Source organism: Gorilla gorilla, chromosome 5 (genome assembly GCF_029281585.2).
Source record: "Gorilla gorilla gorilla isolate KB3781 chromosome 5, NHGRI_mGorGor1-v2.1_pri, whole genome shotgun sequence".
NCBI classification, from domain to species: domain Eukaryota; kingdom Metazoa; phylum Chordata; class Mammalia; order Primates; family Hominidae; genus Gorilla; species Gorilla gorilla.
The window spans coordinates 47,981,951-48,001,836 of NC_073229.2; the positions used below are offsets into that span (position 1 = coordinate 47,981,951).

Consider the following 19,886-nt stretch of genomic DNA (forward strand, 5'->3'; position numbering starts at 1 on the left):
GGAAAAAAAAAGGTGGGGGAAGAAGGCAAAAATGAAGACACTTTTACATAATCCAAATCAGAAAATTCATTTCCTAGGGGTCTTGTACTACGTATAATTTTGAAGGAAGTTCTTCAGGCTGAAGGGAAATGATTCTAGATGGTGACCTAGATATATAGAAAGGGATAATTAACAACAGAAATTATGCACATACACAGATCACATACACACTCATTTTCTTAATGACAATATGAATGCTTAAAACAAAAAGTATTACTGTATTATTGAGTTTATAAAGTATATTGATGTAATATATACAACAATAATAACATAATGGTAGGTTAAATGAAACTGCACTGTTACAAGTGTCCTTTATTTTGCTGGATGCAGCTTAATATTACCTGAACTTCACCATGAAAAGTCAAGGAATCGGGTTTCAATTCTTACAACAATAAAAAATTAGTGTAAAGAAATATACCTAAAAGCCACTAGAATTAAAACCATAAACTAAAAAATGTTTACTTAACACATAAGAAAGTAGGAAAGGAGGAATAGGAACAAAAAGATACGAGACAAATTGAAAACATATAGCAAAATGGTAGACCAAAACCCAACCATTAAGAAATGACACGACCTGAGTCACATTAGCAGGACTGCTGAGCACTGTGGGGAGAACAGACATGGGCAGGAAGTGAGGGACAGTGTTAGTGCCACAATTCAGGGGTGACAGGGTGGCAGGGACTAAGGGGAGAGGAGGGTGTGAGGGATGAGAGGGGCAGAAATAAGGGCTGGAGAGGCAGGAAGTGAGGAAAAGGAGCAAGGGAAAGGACTCTAAAGCAGTGGAGGAGCCTAGCAGGGGGTTCTTGGCATGCATTCGGTATTTAATACATTTTGTGGGACTGCCAAAAACTAATGGCCTCCTCATGATTAAAAACATAAGAGTAAAAAAATACCAAGTATGCAAATAAAATATGCACACTGCTTAGATGTGCATAATTCATAAAAACAAGCAGTGCTTAAGCATTGATGATAGGCATTTTGACTTCAGTGCAATTTTGAGGCTCCTTGTTACAATATACAGTAATAAATCCTGCTTCTTTGTATTGAGATGTCCTGGACTCACACAGGGAAACTCGGGTTATGGAATGAAGATAATTTTAAATGCAACAACCCAGAGTTATGGATCCACAGTCTGGGAAAGTAAACTTAAAGCTTTGTGACTCGAATTGCAATGCTGTTTGGATACACTCATATATGAAGCAGGCAAAATCAGGTCTTTTACAGATTAGAATCCTGATCATTCAGGGGTTAGATTGTGCTAACCACTGTATTAATAAACAAACAAACAAAAAAACCTGGTCACTATGAGAATTCTATCTTGTGCCTTCAGCCACAACTTCACCAGGTTTAAAGAGAAAACCCCTTTCTCTACACCGCCATTCCCAAGGCGAGCTCACTCTCTGGCATCAAAGTTCCCTGGGGTGAGTTTTCTTCTAGGATAGTCCAAGGGGAGAGGTAAGGAGTCGGAAGTCCAGTTCAGGGACGAGGATTCCAGGATGAGCGTGAATGGGAAGGGGCTGGGCCCAGCCTGGGGGTTCTCTCCCTAGTTTCCACAGACAGATCCTTGACCAGGACTCAGGCAGTCAGTGTGACAAAGAGGCTGGCGTAGGAAAAGAGAGGTCAGGACAAAGTCCCAGGCCCCAGGCGTGGCTCTCTGGGTCTCAGGCCCCGAGAGCGATGACTGCACTGGGGAGTCACAGGGTTGGGGATTGCCCACTCCCCTGAGTTTTGGTTCTCCCAACCTTCTTCCTGGATACTTGTGACATAATCCCACTTCTCACTCCCGTTGGGTGCCGGGTTTTTAGAGAAGCCAATCAGCGTCGCCGCGATCCCGGCACTACGATCCCGGCACTACAGTCCCGGCGCACCCACCCGCACTGAGATTCTCCCCAGACGCCGAGGATGGGGGTCATGGCTCCCCGAACCCTCCTCCTGCTGCTCTTGGGGGCCCTGGCCCTGACCGAGACCTGGGCCGGTGAGTGCGGGGTCGGGAGGGAATGGGCCTCTGCGGGGAGAAGCGAGTGGCCCGCCCGGCCCGGGGAGCCGCGCCGCGAGGAGGGTCGGGCGGGTCTTAGCCTCTCCTCGCCTCCCGGCTCCCACTCCTTGAGGTATTTCAGCACCGCAGTGTCCCAGCCCGGCCGCGGGGAGCCCCGGTTCATCGCCGTGGGCTACGTGGACGACACAGAGTTCGTGCGGTTCGACAGCGACTCCGTGAGTCCGAGGATGGAGCGGCGGGCGCCGTGGGTGGAGCAGGAGGGGCTGGAGTATTGGGACCAGGAGACACGGAACGCCAAGGGCCACGCACAGATATACCGAGTGAACCTGCGGACCCTGCTCCGCTATTACAACCAGAGCGAGGCCGGTGAGTGACCCTGACCCGTGACCCTGGGGCATAGGTCACGATCCCTCCCCATCCCCCACGGACAGCCCAGGTCCCGGGTCTGAGTCCACCCCGAGGCTGCGGGACCTGCCCAGACCCTTGACCAGGGAAGAAACTCGGGCGCCTTTACCCGGTTTAATTTCAGTTTAGGCCAAAATCCCCGCGGGTTGGTCGGGGCCGGAGCGGGGCTCGGTGTTCGGGGCTGACGGCGGGGGCGAGGCCATGGTTCTCACACCATCCAGAGGATGCATGGCTGCGACGTAGGCCCGACAGGCGCCTCCTCCGCAGGTATGAACAGTTCGCCTACGATGGCAAGGATTACATCGCCCTGAACGAGGACCTGCGCTCCTGGACCGCCGCGAACACAGCCGCTCAGATCTCCCAGCACAAGTGGGAAGCGGACAAATACTCAGAGCAGGTCAGAGCCTACTTGAGGGCAAGTGCATGGAGTGGCTCCGCAGACACCTGGAGAAGGAAGGAGACGCTGCAGCGCGCGGGTACCAAGGGCCACGGGGCGCCTCCCTCATCTCCTGTAGATTTCCCGGGCTGGCCTCCCACCAGGAGAGTAGGAAAATGGGACCAATGCTAGAATATCGCCCTCCCACTGGTCCTGAATGGGAAGAATCCTGGGTTTCCAGATCCTGTACCAGAGAGTAACTCTGAGAGCCCACCCTGCTCTCTGGGACAATTAAGGGATGAAGTCCCTGAGGAAATGGAGGAGAAGACAGTCCCTGGAATACTGATCCGTGGTCCCCTTTGACCCCTGCAGCAGCCTGGGGCACCAGGAATTTTCTTCTCAGGCCTTGTTCTCTCCCTCACACTCAGTGTGTCCATGGCTCCGATTCCAGCTCTTCTGAGTGCCTTGGCCTCCACTCAGGTCAGGACCAGAAGTCCCTGCTCCCCCATCAGAGACTCGAACTTTCCAAGGAATAGGAGATTATCCCAGATTCCTGTGTCCAGGCTGGTGTCTGGGTTCTGTGCTCCCTTCCCCACCCCAGGTGTCCTGTCCATTCTCAGGATGGTCACAGGTATGCTGCTGGAGTGTCCTATGAGGAATGCAAAGTGCCTGAATTTTCTGACTCTTCCCCTCAGATCCCCCAAAGGCACATGTGACCCGGCACCCCGTCTCTGACCATGAGGCCACCCTGAGGTGCTGGGCCCTGGGCCTCTACCCTGTGGAGATCACACTGACCTGGCAGCAGGATGGGGAGGACCAGACCCAGGACACAGAGCTTGGGGAGACCAGGCCTTCAGGGGACGGAACCTTCCAGAATTGGATGGCTGTAGTGGTGCCTTCTGGAGAGGAGCAAAGATACATGTGCCATGTGCAGCATGAGGGGCTGCCAGAGCCCCTCACCCTGAGATGGGGTAAGGAGGGGTGTAAGTTGTCTCTTCTCAGGGAAAGCAGGAGACCTTCAGCAGGGCAGGGCTGAGGCCTGGGGGTCAGAACCCCTCACCTCCCTCTCCTTTCCCAGAGCCGTCTTCTCAGCCCACCATCCCCATCGTGGGCATCATTGCTGGCCTGTTTCTCCCTGGAGCTGTGGTCACTGGAGCTGTGGTTGCTGCTGCAATGTGGAGGAAGAAAAGCTCAGGTAGGGAAGGGGTGAGAGGTGGGGTCTGGGTTTTCTTGTTCCACTGTGGGTTTCAAGCCACAGGTAGAATTGTGACTTGCTTCATCACTGGGAAGCACCGTCCACACACAGGCCGACCTAGCCTGGGGCCCTATGTGCCAACACTTGCTCTTTTGTGAAGCACATGTGAAAATGAAGGACAAATTTATCACTTTGATGATTGTGGTGATGGGGACCTCCCAGCAGTCACAGGTCACAAGGGAAGATCCCTACTGAGGACAGACCTCAGGAGGGCAGTTGGTCCAGTCCCCACACCTGCTTTCCTCATGTTTCCTGATCCTGCCCTGGGTCTGCAGTCACAGTTCTGGAAATTTTCCTGGGGTCCAGGATTTGCTGTTTCCTTAAGGACCTCATGCCCCATGTCCTCCCTGACCTCTCACAGGTTGTTTTTTTCTCACAGATGGAACAAGGAGCTATGCTCGGGCTGCCTGTTAGTATGGGGGATTAGAGGGCTGCTCCCTGAGATCACTGGGACAGTGTAGACAAGATTCCTCCTTTAGCCACATCTCCTGTGGGCTCTGACCAGTTCCTATTTTTGTTCTACCCCAGGCAGCAATTGTGCCCAGTACTCTGATGCATCTCATGATACTTGTAAAGGTGAGACACGGGGGGGCCTGAAGCGGGTGGGGGTGAGGCAGAGGGGACATGATTCTGTTGAGGGGTTCTCTGGATTTAGACATCTTGACCATGTGGTAGGCTGTTCAGAGTGTCACCAGGTACAGTGACTGCCCTGGATTTGTTTATGATTATTTTCTCCTGTAGCTTGAGACAACTGCCTTGAGTGGGACTGAGAGATACAAAATTTCTTCAGGTCCTTCCTCTGACACACACCATTGTAATTTCAAGAGCTCCTGACTTCTATATCTGCACTTGACACGTGAATATATCTATGTGTCTGTGTTCCAGTTAGTATAATGTGAGGAAATGGGTGACTGGTCCACCACTGCCACCAGGACCACCACCCCACACTAACCTGTCCTCTCTTCCCCGGTCAAGTTTCTTTTTTCAGCAGAGGTGAGGCTGGGACATTTCTATTCATGTCTTAACTTTTAAGTTTCACTGAGCTGCCACTTACTCCACTATTCAAAATAAGAACCTGGATATGAATTTTTCAAATTCTTGCCATGAGGTTGGGTTGATCGTTCAATGAAAGGAGAGCAAGACTCTTAAAACTTGAGAGAGGAAGTAAAACCTGAGAGCCTTCCAGAATCCATTTTTGCTGTGCTGGGCCTGTGTAGATGGAGACAGGAGAGAGAGGGCTGTGAGGAGCTGAGTGTGGACAGCCTATGCTCAGTTCATCATGGAATTTGATGTGGTCATTCATTGGGTTGGTCATCTTCACTGCTCCATTGTTTGTGTCCCTTCAGTAGAACCTTGTTTCACCAGGACCTGTGATCACAGGGACACAGACATTGCCTGGGCCTTGTCCTGTCTCTAGGACCGTGGACAGCAAGGGCTTCATGGGCTGGGTCAGGCTATGGTCTGGCCCTAATATTTTGTATCATTATTTTTGGTTTCTTTGTTTCTGTAGAGGACTATGCCTGTTCTTATTCTGGTGTCTGCGTTCTGATCTCTTTCTCCCCTGGGTGTCCCTCATCTCTGACAGCAGCAGGAGTCATTTTTCCTGTCATTAACCCCACAAGGTGGAAGGCAGCCCCTGCACACAGAAGTCTGTGGTATTAAGAGGTGAATTTTCAAGCCCATGCAGCTTTTACCCTATTTCTAGGGCTCTTTCTTGGATTGTATTTTCTATCTTTTCCCCAACCTTTTTAAAGGAACTAGATTCTGAAATTAGCAGAGAAGAGGGATGCCACAAGTTCTCATCTTAGGTAACTTTCTAGTGGAACTCCTCTTCTGCTCAGCTCTCCTACCCACTCTCCCTTCCCTGAGTTGTAGTAATCCTAGCACTGGCTCTAATGCAAACTCATGGATCTATAAAGCAAAGTCTAACTTAGATTTATATTTGTTTGGAAATTGGGATTCATAGTCAAAGATTGTTCTTTCCTAAGAGGGAAATATAATTGCATGCTGCAGTGTGCAGAGGGGTTGGTGTGAAGGAGGGATGCGGGGAGGGAGGGAGGGAGGACACACAAGCAGCACTGCTGGGAAAAGCACAGGCGGCCTGGATGTCAGTGTGAGGGGACCTTGTGCTGTCGTTGCTGCAAAACCGCATTTGGCCTGAGGCTATGTTAATAAAGATACTGCCTTTAGAATAGGAGGTGCTCTACAATGATCATTCATTCAGCCGACATTTGCTGTCTGCCAGACATATGACAGAATGTTTTTGCATCCGGGGAAAGTCATTGAAGTAAAATCAGAAAAATCTCTAGCCTTGTGGAGCATGTGTTCCAGTGAGAAGAGGCAGACGGTACGTACACTCTAATATATGCAGAGTAAATGAGGAAAGTGTTAGAAGGTGATAAGTGCTGTGGAACAGGTGATCAGAGTATGGGTTGTGGGACAGAGAAGGTAGCTATTGTGCTGGGGTTGTCAGCGTGGGCCTTGTTGGGAAGGTGACCTTTGATGAAATATTTGAAGGACATAAAGGAATTTGTCATGAGGGTATCTGGAAGAAGTTTTTTCTAGGGAGTAGGAACCTTCAGTGTCAGTGTACCAGGGCAGGATCATGTCTGTGTGTTCTGGGAAGAACACAGGATCGGGTATGGCTAGAGCAGAGAGTCACTGAGATAAGGTCAGGGGTTTGGTCAGATCATGTGGGCATAGGGGTCGAGTATGTGGGAAGGATTTTGATTTTGAATGAGATAGTTTTAAGCAGAATAAAGACATGCCACAACTTCTCTTTTAAAAGGATCACTGTAGCTGCTCTGCTGAGAACAGAATCCAAAGGCCAGCGATGAGCAAGGCAGATGGGAAAACTGTAGGAAATGAGTGCAGTATTTCAGGCTGGAGATGTCGGTTACTTCAACTGGGGTGTGAGCCGTGGAAATAGTGGGACGTGATTGGATTCCTACTATTTCCAATCACTTTATACCGCATTTTCTAATGGACTAAATCTGGGGTATGAGAAAGAAGAGTAAAGGATACCAAAAATGTCAGACTGTGACTAAAAAGAGTTGCCATCAGCTGAGAATGAGAAGACTAGCAGGAGCATATGAGAGGAGGGGACGTCACAGGCAGTCACTATGGGAGATGTGGGATCTGAGATGCCGCTGAGAAATACCAGTGAGGTAGTCGGGTTGGCAGTTGGACAGATGAATCTGGAGACATTTAGGAGAAATAGACTTGGGAGGTGATGTCATATAAAAGTTATTTAAAGCCTTGAGTCTGAATGATGTCTCCAAGGGAGTGATTGGCTGTAGAAGAGAACAGGAACAAGGACTGAACACTAGGCCTCCGTTGCTAAAGGATCTGATCAGACAACACACCTAGATCAGACTGCACAGTCCTGACCCCACATCTAGAAGGTACATAGACCAGGGAGTTCTAGACTTTCCTGTGGACAGGAATCACCTGGACATCACCTTAAGTCTAAGCTGATCTGGAATCGAGAATGAGATTTCCTACTTATATAATGTTGCTGTTGGCGCTGATGCTGCTGGTCTTCAGATCCCACTTTTGGTAGCAAGAACACAGACCAGGATTCCTAGGCTATGCATCAGCCTCGCCTGTGAGGCTTGTTAATAAGAAATTCTTGCACTCCGTGCGCAACATTCTGACACGGGCATCTGTGGAGAGGCCTGAGTATTCTACAACAAGCCCACAGCAAACCTGGTGCTCAGCCAGATTTGATATCACTGAGATCAGTAGTTGGAGAATGCCCAGGATGGGGAGGGGTCTCAGACCCACATTTAAGTGTTGCTTTATTCTGGGTTATTTATTTATTTATTTATTTATTTATTTATTTATTTATTTATTTTTAAGGAGGATGTGTTTCTTTAATTATAAGACAGGATGCTGAGAGATAAATGTCATTTTCTCTATCATGGGGTATAGCCAGATGGAAGATTGAGAAGTGGCTCACAGCTCAGCAGAATGAAAAAATATCTGAATGCTGCTTTCTGAAACTACTCTCCAGAATGATTTCACATTCACTCCTTGGAGCAAACAATGACTTGCAAATTTTTCTAATTTAAACATAAAGGAGTGTACATATTGGTATTAGTATTCATTTTATTTTGGGGAAGGGCACTGTATTAGTCCATAGTTCGTTTTCACACTGCCGATAAAGACATACCCAACATTGGGAAGAAAAAGAGGTTTAATTGGACTTACAGTTCCATTTGGCTGGGGAGGCCTCAGAATCATGGTGGGAGGTGAAAGGCACTTCTTACATGGTGGTGGCAAGAGAAAATGAGGAAGAAGCAAATGCCGAAACCTCTGATAAACACATTGGATCTCAGGAGACTTATTCACTATCATGAGAATAGCATGGGAAAGACTGGCCCCCATGATTCAATTACCTCCCCCTGGGTCCCTCCCACAACATGTGGGAATTCTGGGAGATACAATTCAAGTTGAGATTTGGGTGGGGACACAGCCAAACCACATTGGACACAGAACCAGGTTTGAAGCTACACAGCCAGGAACATAATCCACAGCCACCCTAATTCAGATCTCTCATAGGAACCACTGCCCCTGCTCCTGAGCACAGATGCTACTGCATATACCTCTGATACCCTGATGGCCGACACTGGGCCCTGTGGCAAGGACTGCTATCACTGCTGCTCCTGAGAACTGCTCCACTACTCCTCAGCCATCTTTACCAAAATGCAGTATTTACTGTCCCAGCCTCTCTGTGTCATCTCATCCTGATTAGAAGCCCACATGCGGTTATCTAAATTGTGCAGCCAAAGCCTCTTGCAGTGTTTAACTGCAATAATGTTGGGGAAAGTGAATTTTTCTCTTTTGTAGAAGGAGGTAGTCCCTGCCTTCTAGTAAGACTCTTCAACATAGGAAGAGAATTCACTTGCTGGAGGTAGAGGGGTGAGGGATGGAAAAAGAATGACAAATTTCAATTCCTAGAATCATGTTCTGAGACTAGAACTTTATCTAGTACATTGCAGGCACCTGGGTTTGGTTGAGTGTATAATAAATGACATAGTTCAACTTATTCCCTTGACAGTTTGTTTTGGGGTCCAGCTTTTGTCTACCCCAGTTTTCACACACAGATACGTGGAGAAGCATTGTGTGATGGTAAAATGATTACTTGAAAGCCTTTTTCCCTATCTTTGTCTCTTACTAGGATTAAAAACCCATATCTGTAAGACATCAGAGGATCCATGTATACACTGACATTTTATATAAATTTTTAATATTTTGTTCTATCCACACATGCTCCTAGGGAGAGTTATCTATACATTCACCAGTTTTAATGTGACTGCTCACAGAAGCCTAAACAACCATCCTAATTTAGATGCCATTTTACTCAAACTATTGTATGAACAGCTGATAACCATACTGTTTTTAGCAGACCCAGTGACATGGTATAAATGCTCATCTTTTGCTTGACTGTTACTAGTCTGGGATGAGATAAAGTAGAGGTTTACTTGCATAGTTCACTCACAATTTCCATATGTATATTATTGTGGGCTGCTAACAAACAGTCCACAGACCAGTGCTAGCCCACAGACTGCACTTTGAGAGTAGCATTGGTCTAGATGTACTTGTATTCCAGCATCTACCTCGGTGTCAGATTAATGGCAGGAATTAATCAGTAGCGAATGGGGATTCCATTTCCAGTAATAGGGTGAACTAGGTTTTAAAGCTGCCTCTTCTACCAAAAACAACTAAAAAAGAGATGAAATGTGAAAATCACGCAAAAGTATAGAAATATAAAAAAGGGAATAATCTTTTTGGTCAAAATATAAATGTGGGCAGGATTTAGAAAAAGGGAAGTTGCTTTTATCTTGAGGGCGTTTGCCAAATCTGGAAAAATCTTAGCTTTGGTTTTCTCAGCTTCATATGGTATAGTGCAAAGGAGGTAATTCTCAGAACTTGTTTGTATAGGGAGTATAAGAGGAGACACTTTTGTGTACCCCATGAAATATGGGAAACAAAAGATGTGTTTCCTCAGAGTAAGAAAAGAAAATCTGTTTCATCCCCCAGCACAAGAGTATTCTAAAGAAATTTGCCTTTGAGTCAGCAAAACCTGTTTTTGAGAATTTACAACCACCAGCCAGCACTCCTGCAGATTTGTTGCCCAAACTAGCTTTACCGTTTTGGGCCAAAATAACCTCAAAGCATGATTTTGATTAATAATTGTCCTGGATTAGCGATGATCCAAAAATTGGAAGAAGGAAACAAAAATCTCTATAGGAATGCATATTTAGCCCATATGTCAAAGAATTTGCCCAAATAATTCTACAAGGAAAAAGCTGCTCAGAGCATGAACTGTATAAAGTACAAGTGGAGAAAAGTCAGTCTGATTGAGAACCAGTGGAAACAATAGATAAGAGGCTCATAAAGCTTCAGTATTTGAATTATGAAACAAAATAACATAACTAGTATTACATTTAAAATAATTATGAGCTGGGCACGGTGGCTCATGCCTGTTATCCCAGCACTTTGGGAGGCTGAGGCAGGCGGATCACCTGAGGCTGGGAGTTTGAGACCAGCCTGACCAACATAGAAAAACCCCGTCTCTACTAAAAATAGAAAATTAGTTGGGCGTGGTGGCACATGCCTGTAATCCCCGCTACATGGGAGGCTGAGGCAGGTGAATCACTTGAAACTGGGAAGTGGGCATTGTGGTAAGCCGAGATTGCGCCACTGCACTCCAGCCTGGGCAACAAGATCAAAACTCTGTATCAAAATAATAATAATAATAATAATAATAAAATAATAATTATGACAAGCTTAAAAATGCCTACAGAATGTATTAACCTAAAAATGACCTGTTTTTCAAAAGAACTAAAGTTAGTTTTTAGGAAGTAAAATTAACTTTAAAATTTTTAACTTAGTTGAATTAAAAATTAAAAAGTCATGATCTATTGATTTCTGCTTTGGATTATGATGGAATAACAAGGACCAGATTTACTCTCATGCCTTAAGCACAACAAACTCAAAATAATATATGAAAAAATAGCTATGTACTCAGATACTAGACAGCAGGTATCCCAGAGACTGTGATCTCTGGAAGGAGGGGAATGGAAGAGGTAAGGTCTACAGTTGTCCAGCTTCCTTCCTGGACAGAGTTTCCAAGGCAGAGTGCAGAGAGGCAGAGCCCTAACCAGGAGGTTCACTGAGGTGAGGGGACAGAGTTGTGAACTTGGAGACTCCAGGACATCCAGAATATGCAAAGATGAAGGCACATAGAAAAGACAGCTGATGATAAAAAGCACTGTAAGTCTGCAAGAGGTACCCCTCAAATTTTCAGTTAATCAGCATATTATATAAGGGAACTACCCAAAGACAGGGAAAGAATTATCCGAAAGGACTTCAGAGAATAGTACCCAGTGATATACAGGCCTGGAAATAATGCCTGTTCCCACTAGCCAGACTGGAAAGCCTCATAATTTGCTGAGCATTGGATAGAGTATTCTGAAGGGTCTTATGTCAGCAGTGGTAAATAATTAGCCCTGGACTAAACACTTTTTGTTTTTTTGCTAAAAGATATTAAAAGACTTAAAATGATCAAACAGCTCCTGAATAACTTAATTTGTCCCAGTAAAAATAAAAAGCTCAGCCGGGCACGGTGGCTCATGCCTGTAATCCTAGCACTTTGGGAGGCCAAGGTGGGCAGATCACCTGAGGTTGGGAGTTCAAGACCAGCCTGACCAACATGGAGAAATCCTGTCTCTACTAAAAATACAAAATTAGCTGGGCATGGTGGCGCATGCCTATAATCCCAGCTACTCGGGAGGCTGAGACAGGAGAATTGCTTGAACCCAGGAGGCACAGGTTGCAGTGAGCCAAGTTCTCACCATTGCACTCCAGGCAACAAGAGGGAAACTCTGTCTCAAAATAATAATAATAATAAAAAAGCTCATGAATACTTATAGAATGCAAAAATATCTGGCACCTAACCTGGTAAAGTCATGTCTGGCATTAAATAAAAACAATCACCAGGCATATAATAAAAACAAGAAAATACAACTCAGAAGGCAGAGAAAACAATCAGTCTAAAGTTACCTAGAACTGACATAGATGTCAGAATTAGCAGGCAATAACATAAAACAGTTATTGTAAATGTATTCCATATGTTCAAAAAGTTACACAGAGACATGAAAGATACATAAAACATCAAAATCAAACTTCCAAAGATGAAAATGTCAGACATAAAATACACTGGATGTGAGGTGAGATTAATGGTAAACTTTATGTTGTAGATTAAACAGTGACTTTGAAGACATAGAAATAGAAACTTTCTGGGCCAGGTGCAGTGGCTCAAGCCTATAATCCTAGCACTTTGGGAGGCTTAGATATAGAAGGAATGTATCTTACCAGGATAAAGGCTATGACAAACTCACAACTAACATCATACTCAATGGCGAAAGTTGCATACTTTTCCTGTAAGATCAGGAACAAGACAATGATGCCCACTCTGGCCACATCTATTCAACATTGTACTGATAATTCTAGGCAGAGTAATTAGGGAAGAAAAAGAAAAGGGATCTAAATTGGAAAAGAAGAAGTCAAATTGCCTCTGTTTGCAGATCACAAGATCTTATATATGGAAACCCCAAACACTCCACCAAAATACTACTGGCACTGAAAAAAAAAATCAGTGAAGTTGCAGCATACAAAATCAGCATACAAAAATTAGTGGTACTTTTATATACTTACCAAAAACTATCTGAAGAAGAAATCAAGAAAATAATCTCAGTTATAACAGTATCAAAAAGAATAAATTACTTAGGAATAAATTTGATCAAGGAGCTGAAAAATCTGCACACTGAAAACCATAACATAATTGGAAAAAAAGAACCATAATTGGAAAAAAAAGAAGTCAAATTGCCTCTGTTTGCAGATCACAAGATCTTATACGTAGAAACCCCAAACACTCCATCAAAATACTGTTGGAACTGAAAAAAAATCAGTGAAGTTGCAGGTTACAAAATCGGCATACAAAGATTAGTAGTACTTTTATATGCTTATAAAAAACTATCTGAAAAAGAAATCAAGAAAACAACCTCAGTTATAACAGTATCAAAAAGAATAAATTACTTAGGAATAAATTTGATCAAGGAGCTGAAAGATCTGCACACTGAAAGCCATAACAGTGACAAAAAAAATTGAAGAAGCCACAAATAATTGGAAAGATATCCTTGTTCTTGGATCAGAAGAATCACTATTGCCAAAATGTCCGTACTACCCAAAGCAATCAACAGATTTAATGTAACCCCTATCAAAATTCCAATGGGATTTTTAACTGAATTAGACAATCTCAAAAGTCGTATGGAACCACAAAAGAACTGCAATAGCTGAAGCAATCTTCAACAAGAACAAAGCTGGAGGCATCACACTTCCTGATTTAACATGATACTACAAAGCTATATTAATGAAAAGAGTATGGTACTGGCATAAAAACAGCACATAGAATAATGGAATAGAACAGAAAGCTCAGAAATAAATCCATGCATATACAATTAACCTTTGAAAAGGTGTCAAGAATATATAATAGGGAAAGGATACTCTCCTACATATATAGTGATGGAAAAACTGGATATCCACATGGAAAAAAATAAAACTGCATCCCAATCTTACACCATATGCAAAGTCAACTCCAAATAGATTAAAGATGTAAATGTAAGACCTGAAACCACAAAACTTGGAGAAGAAAGCAGGTGAAAAGCTCCAAGACATTGGCCTTGGCAATGATTTTTTGGGGGGTATTACCTCAAAAACATATGCCAAAAAAGCAAAATTAAACAAGTGAGACTACATTAAAGTTTTTGCACAGCAACACAACAATAAACAAAATGAAAAGGCAAACCACAGAATGAGAGAAAATATTTGCAAACCTTATATTCACTAATGGGTTAATACGTAAAGTCTATAGACTCCATAGAACTTAATAGCAAAAAACAGATAACCCAGTTCAAAAATGGGCAAAAGACCCGAATAGACATTTTTTCAAAAAAGACATACAAATGGCCAAGAAGTATATGAAAAGGTGCTCAACATCATTAATCATCAGAGAACTGCAAATCAAAACTGCATTGACATATCACCTTACATCAGTAAGAATAGCCATTAACAAAAAGACAAGAGATAATCAGTGTTGGTAAACTGTAGAGAAAGGGAACCCTTATACATGGTTGGTAGGAATGTGAATTGGTAAAGGCATAATGGAATACAATATAGATGTTCTTCAAAAAAATTAAAAACATAACTACCATACGATACAGTAATCCTACTTCTGGGCATATATGAAAAATGAAATCAGTAAATAAATTTCTGTACCCCCATATTAATTGCAGCACTATTCACAATGGCCAAGATATAGAAACAAAGTAAGTGTTTATTGATTAATGGATGAATAAAGACATTGTGATACACACACATACACACACACACGAATATTATTCAGACATGAAAAGGAAGGAAATACTGCCATTTGTAACAACATGGATAAACCTGAAGGACATTATGCTAAGTGAAATAAGCCAAACACAGAAATAAAAATACTGTATGATCTCATTTATATGTGTAATCTATAAAGTGGAATTCAGAGAAACAGAGGTAGAAACAATCAGTTGAATTAACTTAACTTTGACCTGAGGCTGCCTGTGTACCTAAGTAAGTAGGTAAACAAATCAAAACCTAAGTTAGGAGTATAACTGTTAGCTGGGGTTCACCCAATCACAAGCAGCCAGCTCATCACACCATGCCCAAATAAGGCAAATGCCTAGCTGTAGCCAATCAGGTGATTTTTCTTCTTCTGTGTCTGGCACATAAAGGCTTGCTGCGCACACTCCTGGGTGGAGCTTTCTGACCCTCTCCTGGTTCTGAGTGCTGCCAAATTTGTAAATTATTTTTTGCTCAAATAAACTCTTCTAAATTTAGTTTGTCTAAAGTTGTTGGATTTTTTTTTTTTTTTTTTTTTTTTTTTTAGTGGTTACTAGGAGTCATGGTTAGGGGAAATGGGGAGACGTTGGTAAAAGTTTACCAACTTGCAGTTATAAGGTGAATAAGTTCTGGAAACCTAATGTACAGTGTGAAAGGAAAAATAATCTCAGGTCCCCAAAATCACTAAGCCAAAGTGATTTGGGCTTACAACAGGATGGCAACTATTGGTATACTTGAAATTTACTAAGAGAATAGATCTTAAGTATTCTCACCACACACAAAAATATTAACTATGTGTCATAGATATGTTAATTAGCTTGATTGTGGTAATCATTTCACTATATATGCATTTTAAAAACCATGTTGTACAACTTGAATATATATAATTCTTGTTTGTCAATTATGCTTCAATAAAGCTAGGGAAAAATAAAATACTTAGAAATAAATGTAATAAAAGAAGTACAAAATTTATACTACAAAAAAACCGACAATATTTTTACAGAAATCAAAGAACTAAATAAATAAAAAGATGTTCTATTTTTATGGATCAGAAGACAATATTATTAAGATGGCAGTATATCAAAATTGGTCTACAAATTCAATGCAGTTCTATCAAAATCCCAGCTGACTGCTTTGCAGAAACTGACAAGATGATATTAAAATTTATATGGAAATTCAGTGAACTACAAAAGTTACAAAACTTTTGACAAAGAACAGAGTTTGAGGAACTATACTTGCTCATGGCAAAAGTTACTACAAAGCTGCTATAATCAATACAGAGTGATACTGACATAACGATAGACATACAGATCAATAGAATAGAGAGGCTAGAAATAAAAGTTTATAATTATGGTCAATTAAATTTCAAAAATACTGCCAAGGCAATTCAGTGGGGGAAAGAAAAATCTTTTCGAGAAATTATACACAACTCAATAGCAATAAAACAAATAACCTAATTCAAAAATGGACAAAGGACCTGAATAGACATCTTTCCAAAGACGACATACAAATGACCAACAGGTATATGAGATGGTGCTGAATGTAATTAATCAGAAAAATGCAAATCAAAATTGCAATGAAGTGTTACCTCACACCTGTCAGAATAGTTATTATCAAAAAGATAAGAGGTAATAAGTGTTAATGAGGGTATAGAGGAAAGGGAATCCTTATACATGGTTGGTGGGAATGTAAATTGGTACAAGCATTATGGAAAACAGTATGGTTTTTCCTCAAAAAATTAAAACGATCTTTCATTAAAAAAATTAAAAACAGAACTACCAGTATATGATCCAGCAGTTTTACTTCTGGGCATGTATCCAAGGAAAATGAAATCAGTATCTCAAAGAAATATTTGCACCCATATGTTTATCACAGCATTATTTCCTGGAAATAACCTGAATGTCTGTCAATTGATGAATGGATGAAACATATGTTTTACTCTGTTTTATGCTGCTATAACACAATATCACAGACTGGGTAATTTATAACAAATAGAAATGTATTTTCTCTCGGTTCAGGAGGCTATGAATCCAAGATCAAGGCACTGGCTACTGGTGAGAGCCATCTTGCTGCATCATCACATGGCTGAAGGTAGAAGGGCAAGTAAAGTACAGAGAACACACTCCTGGAAGCCCTTTTATAAAGGCATTAAAACCACCCCCAAGGGTGGAACCCTCATGGTCCAATCACCTCTCAAAAGTCTCACCTCCTAATAATGTTACAATAGCAATTAAATTTCAATATGCAGCTGGGTGCGGTGGCTCACTCCTGTAATCCCAGCACTTTGGGAGGCTGAGGTGGGAGGACTGCTTGAGTCCAGGAGTTCAAGACCAGCCTGGGCAACATAGTGAGACCCCATCTCTACAAATATATATATACTTCAACCCATGTTGAAATATAAATGGGTTGAAACAACATGGGTTTTGGAGGGGACAAAAATTCAAACCATAGCAATATGGTGTGTATGTATACAAACACACACAAAATGGAATCATAGCCACAGAAAAAGGAAGTACTGACATTTGCAACAACATGGATGAACCTGGAGGATATTATATTAAGTGAAATAAGCCAGACACAGAAAGACAAATATTATATAACCTCATATTTGCAATCTAAAACAAGTGAAACTCATAGAAACAGAGGTAGAACGGTGGTTACCAGGGGCTTGAGTGGGAGAAATGGGGAGATGTTGGTCAAAGGGTGCAAATTCTCAGTTATATAATGAACAAGTTCTAGAAATCTAATGTTCAATATGGGCAGTAATGGATTTGTTAATTTGATTGCAATAATCATACAATGTATATGTGTATTAAATCATCATGATGTATGCCATGCACAACTTTGTCAATTAAATGTTTTTTAAATATGAAATGGCCAATAGTTAAAAAAAATTGTGCTGATGTAACTGTATATCCACCTGCAAAAGAATGCAGTTTGACCCTACCTCATATCATATACATAAATGACTTAACATGGACCAAAGACCTAAATGTTAGTGCTAAAACTATAAAACTTACAAACAAAAATGTATGCAAAAACCTTCATGACATCGGATTAAGCAGTGTTTTTTTAAATATGACACCAAAACACAAGTAACAATAAACCAAACAGATAAACTGGATCTCAACAAAGTTTAAAACTCTGTGTTCCAAAGAATACAATCAAAAAAGTAAAAATACCACCCTCAGGCTAGGAGAAAGTATATATAAATCTTATATGTGAGAAAGAATTAGTATATAGAACACATAAACTCTTACAAGTCAAAAATTAAAAGATAAATAATACAAGTAAAAAATGAACAAACGGCTGAATAGATACTTCTCCACAGGAGATATAAAGATGGCTAATAAGAAAATGAAAAGATGCTTGGCACTATTAATCATCAGAGAAATGCAAATTAAAAGCACAATGATATACCCCTGCACGGTCACTGGAATAGCTAGAATAAATAAGACAGATATCAATAAGCAGTGGTGAGGATGTGGAGAAATTGGAATTCTTGGACACTGCTGATAAGAATGTAAAATGGTGCAGCCTCTTAGAGAACAGTCTGGCAGTTCCTCAAAGTTTGAATGTAGAATGAGTATTTGACCCAGCAATTCCATTCCTAGGTATATACCCCAGAGAAATGAAAACATGTCCATGCAAAAATTTGTACATAATGGTCAAGCAGCATTATTCTCAATGGCTGAAAAGTGGAAACAATACAGATGCCCAGGAACAAATGAATGAATAAGATATGGTCAATCTATGGAATGGAATATTTGGCCATAAAAAGAAATGCAGTACTAATAAATGCTGCAATGTGGATGAACCTTGAAAACATTATGCTATGTGAAAGATACCAGTCACAAAAGACCATCCATTATATTATTTCATTTATATGAAATGTCTATAAGAAATAAATTTGTAGAGAGAAAGTAGATTAGTGGTTGCCTAGGACTGAGGAAATGTTGGAGGGAAAAATGGGGATGACTGCCTGAGAATAAATATACATGGGTGATGAAAATGTTCTAAAAATAGTTTTGGAGTGATGAACATGTTCTACAATTGATTGTGGTGATGGTTGCACTATAAATATGCTAAAAACCATTGAGTTTAAATGGTTGAATAATATATGAATTTTATCTTAATGAAACTGTTCTAATGAAAAATGATGGCTCACACGAAATAAAATCGATGTGCCAGAGCTGCCATGGCAGATTGTGGAGAAAGAGACCAAAAGGCTCAGAGCAGTGAGCATGCTGGCATAGATAGATACACTCTATAAAACTGGATCATGCACTGGGTGACTGTTTATTTGGAAGGGCCCAAAGGAAACTATTTATCAGGCAACAAGTTATGGGCAGGTGAATGGGGTATTAACCTAATTTTGTCCTTTGTGGGCTGGAGCTGACTCTATGAGATGATACTGGAGAACTTGGTGCCCTAGCAACAATAGGACAGTAGGATCCCAGAAAGCTAGAGGCCAGCTGGCAGCAAGGCAGAATCAAAATGGACAAAATCCCCAAAATAGTGAGTAATGTTAGAATGGAAGCCAGGAAGTCCTGACTGCAAGGGATTTAGGGAAATTACTAAGACTATGGTGTTTCTAGTTGGGCAGCCTATAAGACTGTTGTTTAATATTAGAATCAATAGATGAAAAATAGATGAGCTGAAATCTGAGATTAATTTCTCCAATAGAAGTTTAAAATCCCTTGCCCAGTTTCCAGACCTGAGCCAGTTCTTAGATCCAGAATCCATTCATTGAAGGAGAGTCACGTCCCCTGATGAAGTATCTGCAACACCATAAGTGTGTACAGTAGACACTTTCTACACCCTTCCCTAAAGGGATCAATGGCCATTTACTCAGGTATCAAGACACTGATAAAGGGGAATGTCCAGATATTTTTAGGTCTATTGGATACAGGGTCCAATTTCACACCGATACCTGGGGAACCAAAGCACCCTCATGGACTTCTATTAGAGGAGAGGCACACGGGGAACTGAAAATAATTTCCTGTCTCAGGTCCACCTGTATCTCAGTGGATTCTCTGTGTCCACACATCTGCTTGGTGGTTATTTTTCCGGTTTCCAAATATGTAATTGATGGATTTATTTTGTACATTAGTTATTTCACTCACACTTTAGTCATTTCACCTGTGGAATAAAGGATTTGTAGTAAGAAAGGCCAAGTGGATGCCCCTAAGAGAGCTTCTAATATCAACCAAGATAGAAATTTTAAAACAATGTAGTATTTGAGGGGCAATGAAATAAACTGTCACTCAAAGACATAAAAGATGCAGGGGTTGTGGTTTTATCATCAACTATTGAATTCACCACTCCAGTTCTAGCAAAAATTGGATGGATGATAACAGATGACA

The 19,886-nt window shown here is 41.7% G+C and overlaps 1 protein-coding gene, 1 long non-coding RNA gene and 1 pseudogene across 2 annotated transcripts in view; 2 read left to right on the forward strand and 1 right to left on the reverse strand.

Moving 5' to 3' along the window:
* Positions 1-19,886, reverse strand: part of LOC109027166 (uncharacterized) — a 107,347-nt gene that overhangs the window by 37,509 nt on the left and 49,952 nt on the right. The gene's annotated exons all lie outside the window — the stretch shown is intronic.
* Positions 1,899-2,835, forward strand: LOC134758727 (HLA class I histocompatibility antigen, alpha chain G-like). The gene is made up of 2 exons (XM_063707452.1): positions 1,899-2,401; positions 2,708-2,835. Exons 1-2 carry the CDS (start codon positions 1,942-1,944, stop codon positions 2,749-2,751), a joined length of 504 nt encoding a protein of 167 aa, XP_063563522.1. The 5' UTR covers positions 1,899-1,941; the 3' UTR covers positions 2,752-2,835.
* Positions 2,597-8,163, forward strand: LOC101149143 (class I histocompatibility antigen, Gogo-OKO alpha chain-like; annotated as a pseudogene).

Excerpts from the sequence above, each read along its gene's own strand:
- LOC134758727 (XM_063707452.1), top strand. The coding sequence starts at position 1,942 with ATGGGGGTCATGGCTCCCCGAACCCTCCTCCTGCTGCTCTTGGGGGCC. Across the intron at positions 2,402-2,707 it reads TTACAACCAGAGCGAGGCCG|GTATGAACAGTTCGCCTACG; the intron begins GTGAGTGACCCT and ends CCTCCTCCGCAG.